This window comes from Capsicum annuum, chromosome 10 (assembly GCF_002878395.1).
Source record: "Capsicum annuum cultivar UCD-10X-F1 chromosome 10, UCD10Xv1.1, whole genome shotgun sequence".
Classification (NCBI taxonomy): Eukaryota; Viridiplantae; Streptophyta; class Magnoliopsida; order Solanales; family Solanaceae; genus Capsicum; species Capsicum annuum.
In genome coordinates, this window is record NC_061120.1 from 193,063,550 (window position 1) to 193,071,020 (window position 7,471).

Consider the following 7,471-nt stretch of genomic DNA (forward strand, 5'->3'; position numbering starts at 1 on the left):
AGTATATCTCTTGATGACTTCTAGAGTAAATCTTCTCAAGTCCGTTGACTTCTAAAACACATTTAAAGACATAACTTTTTCAATACACTTCAAATATAAATTATTTTGAAATAACTAAATAATTTTACTACATTATCTATGTTTAAAAACTTACACCGGTATTTTATGCATATAAAGTCTCAACTGATTTTACAGTGGAACACTGCTAAATGCATGCTTCCAAATCTCCGCTAAAGTCACGTGACTCTTGTTCTCAAAAGAGGTGATAAAAGGACATTATCAATATTATTTAAAAAAATATTGACTAGAGAGGATTGACCAGGATATGACACACATACAATTTATTGAGGACATGATTTAGAAAAAAGAATATGGAAGTCGAAAATTATGATAGAAGGTTAGTAGGTGTTGAACTTCTTTATTTTGACTATCATGTCACTTGTTGTTTTGATGTTTTTCGTTTTTTTCATTTATTTTTGAGGTTAATATGTCAAAAGGTTACTCAACTATGGAAATTATGTAGCAAAATTATGATAGAAGATTAGTAGATGTTGAACTCCTTTATTTCGATTATCATGTCACTTGTTGTTTTGATATTTTCCGTTTTATTTATTTATTTTGAAGTTAATATGTAGAAAGGTTACTCAACCATGGAAATTTTGTAGCAAAATTATTAAACGTTGTTTTGTATCAATATTCAATAGTTAGAATCACCTTGGGACTTCTATCTTATAAAACCACTCAACCAAATTTATTATTAAGAAAATCTGACAAACAATATGTTATATAAACATGGACTTCACAGATAAACAAAATTAATGAAAATCCATTTCTTATACCCGATCCATCCACCCAAAAATTCAAAATAACGAATTCAAGTTGGTAAGTAACTATTTGCTACGAGCAATTTAGCAGGAGAGATCTATTGACAATCGATTGGTAACTCAATTTGCCAATCAATTTGATTAATTCAATTTTTTTCTTTTTTGGTAGTAAGATATGCCATTATTAAATCTTTTCTTTTTTAAGCTTGCATTTCAATGAACTCCCTATTTTCCACATCGTGTTGGCCGCCGTCAAACTAAATCTTTACTTTTAGGAGGATGATTTGAAAAATGATAAGTGAAATTCTATATGTTTTGACTATAATTGAACAAGATTAATCAATACAAAACGTGTAAGTAAATAGCTTGATATGCACGTATCATGCTTGATTAAATGATACTTTGTAAAATTTCTATTTAATGTCTTTCAAAAAATTATTCATATACTCCCTCCGTTTCAAAATAGTTGGCCCTTTTAACTTGGCACTTTCCTTAAGAAGATATTTATTAGGGGTTTATTTTACCAAATTAGTTTTATTAACTATGTTTTGAAAATATAAATTTGAGTAAATATACTTTGTTTAGTCTTTTAATGTTGAGAGTAGTATTGGAAGAACATAATAAAATACTCTTGATTTCATCAAAAGAGACAACTAAATTGAAACATATATTTTTAAAAAGAGGGCCAACTAAAACGAAACGGAGGGAGTAAAATACAGATGATTTACCTATCATAGGGCAGATAATAAGTCCCACACAAACTTATTTTGATTTGTGGAAAGAGGGTTGGATATAAGAAATGGATTTTCTTTAGTTTTTGTTTATATGTGGAATTCATTTTTACCTATATAAAAAATTAATTTATTTTGTTGTGTTAGATTATTTTTCATAATAAATTTGATGGAGTGTTTTTATATGATAAAAGCTAAGTTGAATGACTTTATTTATACATATAAAAAGATCAAAAATACCTCACAATTATTTAAAATGAAGCAATTATTTTGGACTCAAAAACACCCTTACTGTTAGTACTTATAACTCACACAATTTTTTTTTTTTTTTTTTTAAGAAAGCAAATTAATAACGAAAGTAAGATTACCCCTCCCCCACTCTCCTTTAAAAAAAAACATTCCTCATCACTCCTGATTAACTAATCATAGCTTACTATTTTTATCCCCAAAATAGGTTTTGTCTTTTTAACCTAGTGCCCATACAATGAATAAAAAGTAAGTACAATAAACATCTCAATCTTTTTCTCCTTCATACTTAAACAACTCTCCAATCTCTTTTCTCCTTAAAATTCTCTCAACTTTTCTCTTTGCCAGAAATTTAAATCCCTTTTTGCTTCCTCTTTTCCAGATTTTTTTTTTCTGTTGTTTATATATTTTCAATATATGAAATAATCTTTTTATTTTTCTTGATATTAATAAATAAAATATATATATATAGGGATATGGGGTCGATGAGGCTAGATGAAGAATTTGGAGGAGATAGGGTGTTGCATATTGAAACAGACGATGAAGAGAATGAGGCATCACATGATAATGAAGAAGTTGATGATGATAATGATAGTGGATCTGATGATCTAATGACCAGTCATTCTCCTCAACCACCTTTTCATGGCCAACATGGACCTCTTGATTCTCCTACTTGGCCTCAAAGTTATAGGTAGTATTTTTCTTCTATTGGTCTGCGTATAATAGATTTTGTGGTCCGATACTTTTCTGGTCCCATAATGCATTGGCTGTTGCTATTTTTCATGCATATAAAATAAATGAGTAGTAATTCTAGTGGCCTAGCGGTTAATAAAGTGGAGAAACTGTTTGTAGTGGCTATACATTGGTATAATTATCTTCTTGGAAGGTTTTGTAGGTTCTGAACGAATAGTCGAGATGTGTGCAACCAGTGAGGTTATTAAAAAAAAAAAGAATAAGTACGTAGTATGTTATTTTTCTCTGTTTCACTTTGTCCTTTCATTGGTATGCTCAGATGTATTTGTTTGGTTTTATGTTTGCCAATTTTCACTATGCATGTTTGTCGTGGCAAATGGCTGGACAAGTGAATCTATATAGTGAGGTTAAAAATCTTTCTGAGATATATACTTCTTGTGAATTGACTTGAAGTTTGTGTCGGTCTATCGGAAACAACATCTCTACCCCATAAAGGTAGACATAAGATCTTTGAACATCTTACCTTCTTCAGACCCCACGTGTGGGATAACACGTACGGGGTATATGTTGTTGTTGTTGACTTGAAATTTGTGCATTTTTTTCATCCAAATGAAGAGTATTGAATCTTTTATTGAATATATAGGAGGTCAATGAACATGTTTACGGGGGTGACCCCTCCATCACTGAGCTTTTTAAAAGGCAGCGGCGTGTTGAGTTCAGCATACGTGAGGTCTCAGTCTCCAACACCTCAACATTCCCTTTGTAAACCTCTCATTTCTTCTCAAAGCTTAGAAAAGGAAGAAGTTGTTCCAACTTTGAATCCTTCAAAGTTATCGATCGTTTCTTCAGCACCTGAATTGCCACCATCACAGCAGTGTTCATATATTCAATCAGTTCTTAATGGTAAGACATGGATGCTATCTCTCATATTTATGGGCTTATTGTTTTACTATTAAAGTAGCCTATTTTTGCCCCATTATTTTGTCATCATACCATTTTGTGTCTAAAGAGTACTAGCCATCTTATGTTGCACCTCAGACATCTATCTTATCTTGTCATTTATACAGTGATGGCTTATTGTTCTACTACTAAGCTAGAGTAATGTGGCTTTGTGACATTTGTGTCTAAAGACTGTCCATTTTCTGTTGCATGCACTTCTTGACCATGTGTAGCATTTGAAATCATGTTAGTTTGCACAGAAGAAGGTTTAGATATGTATTAAGGCATAGGCGTGCATTGTAATTCAATCATTTGTACATCCTGGAGCTATATCTTGTACTGTTATTCTAATTTCGAAATTTCATCTATGATTATTTTGTTGAAATATCAATAGATTGGTACCTGACTATCGTTCGGTTGCCAAATCTGTTTCAAGTACTTAAACCTCCCAACGCTATTATGCTGTTTGTTTTAACGTGGATTGATTTTCCAATGCAGCCATAAACGCTCTCTGTGGCATAGGAATCCTTTCGGTTCCCTATGCACTCAAAGAAGGAGGATGGTGCAGTCTTTTCCTGCTGCTTCTTTTCGGAGTCATTACTTTTTATACTGGAACTCTTTTGAAAAAATGTTTAGAAAGTTCTCATGGTATTGAAACGTATCCAGATATCGGACAAGCTGCCTTTGGATTGCTCGGTCGAATATTTATAGCTGTGAGTATGAGAAATTATTGACGACATACCTACTAATGGTTTTTTCAATTTGTAGAACAAGATTTGTGTGTTGTTACTAACGCTGGATTTCCATTAAACGCAGATAGCCTTGTACGCGGAACTATATGTAAGTGTCTAATTCTCACTCTCTGCTTCATTCGGGTGCTGCTGTATGTTGCCTATAACTTGCGACGATCTTCTTCTTTGCAGTCCTCTTGCATAGAGTATTTGATTATGATGAGTGATAATCTTGGCGCCGTATTCCCGAATAGTCACATGGAGTTTGCTGGAATTCATCTGGATTCTTATCAAATGTGTGCCATCATTTCTACCCTTGTCATACTTCCAACAGTTTGGCTTAGAAATCTCAGTTTGCTGTCTATCGTTTCAGGTATTGATCATTTAGGTTTACCACAAAATGTCTTGAATTAGTTCATAGATGTTCGATATGTGCTGACGTGTGTTGAATTTCTGATGCTTGTAAATCAGCCGGTGGAGTTATAGCACTGATTATCGTGGTGATCTGCTTGCTGTGGGTTGGAGTGATCAATGACGTTGGATTTCACCCAAGCGGAACAGCTTTAAACATTGCAAAATTGCCCGTCACAATTGGTCTTTATAGTTTCTGCTATGGAAGCCATTCAGTTTTCCCAAATATCTACTCATCAATGAAAGAACCTTCAAGATTCCCTTCTGTTCTTCTTATAAGGTAAATTTTACATATAGAATGATAACGCTATTATTCTTTAATCAAAATGTGCATCTGCAAGTTGAAGGTTTAATTAACTTGTGTTGGTTCATACCGATGCAGCTTCAGCATTGCCTTCTTTTCATACCTCGGAGTAGCAGTTTGTGGCTTCCTAATGTTTGGTGAAAACACCAATCCACAGTTCACTTTAAATTTGCCAGCAAAACTTATTACTTCAAAAGTTGCAGCTTGGACAGTCGTAAGAATAATATTACAGTACCTTCTCCCCCTGTTTTATGTTGGATGATCGTTGAAAATCTGGAATAAAAATAATGTTTTCTTTGCAGGTCGTAGCCCCTTTAACAAAATACGCGATAACAATTACTCCAGTAGCTTTTGGCATAGAAGAATTCTTACCTTCACCTCAGCTTAGAACTTATGGTGTATCCATACTCATCAGAACACTTCTGGTGTTTTCGACTCTGGTCATTTCATTGGCAGTTCCATATTTTGGTACGTATTTTCATCAAAAATTTGCAATTATAACGATGCACACGAGCACAAAAGTGGAGAACATTGAAATTTAGAATGTCAATCTGTATACAAACAGTAAGAGATTTCCTTTTGAAACTTTACTGCAGGTTCTGTAATGTCATTGATTGGATCTTCACTAGTAATGCTTGTGGTAAGTTAGCAAAATTGTTGCATTATATTTCAATGTGAAGCTAATTAGCTCAGTAACATAACATGAATCTTTCTTTTGCTTTGTTTTTTGCAGTCTTTAATCCTTCCTTGTGCATGCTACATCAAACTAAGCAAAGATCGAATTACGCGATTTCAGGTGTATCTTTTGTTTCATCCTTTTTTTTTTTGGGGGGGGGGGGGGGGATAATACATAAGCATTCGCTTTAACTTAAACTAGCATGTGTGCCCTCCAACTTTGGGTGTGCACGTGTGTGTCTAATTGTTCAACTTCATACAAGTTTAAGTATATGCTTGTGCACATTCAAAGTTGGAGGGCGTAGATTCCAGGTGAGATCAAGTTAAAGGGCACATTTATGTATCATGACTTTTTATTCTGAAATAATTCTTTTCACCCCTAGGGACTAGTTATGCTAGAAGTTATTGATTTTACCTTATGTTTCTTGTTTTTGCATTATTTAGTTTGCAGCTTGCACTTTCGTTATGGTGGTGGGAGTGATATCTGCAGTTGTTGGCACATATTCTGCACTCACAAGCATGGCCTAGTTTGAAAGATGTAAGGCATAGTCTCGTTATTGATAGAGTGAAAAGATCTATCATTTCTTGAAATCTCTCTTCTGATTCAGAATCGTACTTCCGGGAGTCGGTTTCTTGTACACTATGCAGAGTGTAGCATTGAGAAAACATAGATCAAATGTCAAAGTGAAAAGGGGTTCAAAGAAAACAGAAAAATTAGTCCACCAATTTTGTAGTATTGCTCGAGTGATTATGAAATCGAAGTTCTAATTAGCAAGAAATTAGATCTTCATTCATATTTTTGATTCTTAATGTTGTTTTTTAAGCCCTTTCTCTTGTAACTATTCATTGTAACAATAGTTAATCACATTGTTACCTCATAATTTAGCAGTTAATTAGAGCAGAAGTGTTATTGAGCTCTTCTCTTAGTACTAAATTATTTAATGGTATCTAGTGTTTCTTATCTATTATTGCTAATTGCTATAAATGTTACTCCCTCTCTCTCAATTTATATAAGTTAGTTTGATTTAATACAAAATTTAAGAAAGAAAAAAAGAATTTTAAGATTTGTGGTCTAAAATAAGTCTATGTATTAAATTATTAAGAGTAAAATGGATATTTTAAAATTAAATTATTACTAAATATAGAAATGTGTCATTCCTTTTGAGGCTAATCTATATCTATATCTATATCTATAATAATCTATACCCATCTATAGCCTGTATCTATAATCTATATATCTATATATAACTAGTTTAGCTGCACGTATAGTATAACTTTTGATTATTTAAAATTAGAAGATTTTGTCAATCGCGAAGATTTTTAATGTAGTGCGAAAAATTCAAATCACTTCTCAAATATCCTTCACACTTTAATAAAATAATATAAACATAAAATATATTTTATTGTAAGCACATGTATATTTTATCATCAAAAGTTTCAAGTGGTTAATAGATCGTCACTTTTGCGTATGTCATGTAGTACCTCTTTTCCTTACTGTTAGAGTCTAAGAGAGACGCATCAATTTGAACCATAATTATAGTAAGATTATCTTTTTATATTTATTTTTTTATATTTAAAATCTTTTCTAAAAGTTAAATCCTGAAAATCTTTGATTACTTACTTAAAAGTTTTTAAAATTTGGTACTTCTTATATTTTTTTTATTCTAACACTTTCATATTTATTTTAAAATTTTTAAAATCTGCTCAAAACCAGTTAAAGTTGATTTAAAAATTTTAAACTAATGATAAAGGCATTAGTTGTCATTAATTTGATGATTTCTAGTAAGGAAATGTTTTACTATACATATTTAACTAATTTTCAACTCTTAAATATTAGAAAATGGTGAAAAGATAATTTGTCTAAAGCAGCGACTTTTAATGAAGAGCAAAAAGTTCAAACAATATTTATAAGGACCT

At 32.0% G+C, this 7,471-nt stretch overlaps 1 protein-coding gene across 4 annotated transcripts; it reads left to right on the forward strand.

Moving 5' to 3' along the window:
* Window positions 1-324: 324 nt before the first annotated feature.
* On the forward strand, window positions 325-6,468 carry LOC107843470 (amino acid transporter AVT1D). Of its 4 annotated transcripts, none has more exons than XM_047398656.1 (12): window positions 325-397; window positions 2,274-2,492; window positions 3,138-3,397; window positions 3,932-4,146; window positions 4,250-4,273; window positions 4,357-4,537; window positions 4,636-4,855; window positions 4,958-5,093; window positions 5,182-5,347; window positions 5,476-5,519; window positions 5,613-5,675; window positions 5,999-6,468. In XM_047398656.1, the coding sequence occupies exons 1-12, from the start codon at window positions 372-374 to the stop codon at window positions 6,080-6,082; spliced, it is 1,638 nt and encodes a 545-aa protein (XP_047254612.1). In that variant the 5' UTR covers window positions 325-371; the 3' UTR covers window positions 6,083-6,468. The 4 variants fall into 4 exon arrangements, with proteins under 4 accessions (XP_047254612.1, XP_016543265.1, XP_047254613.1 ...); XM_016687779.2 differs by lacking the exon at window positions 325-397 and adding an exon at window positions 1,897-2,050; XM_047398657.1 differs by lacking the exons at window positions 325-397; window positions 2,274-2,492 and adding an exon at window positions 2,518-2,757.
* The last annotated feature ends 1,003 nt before the right edge of the window (window positions 6,469-7,471 follow it).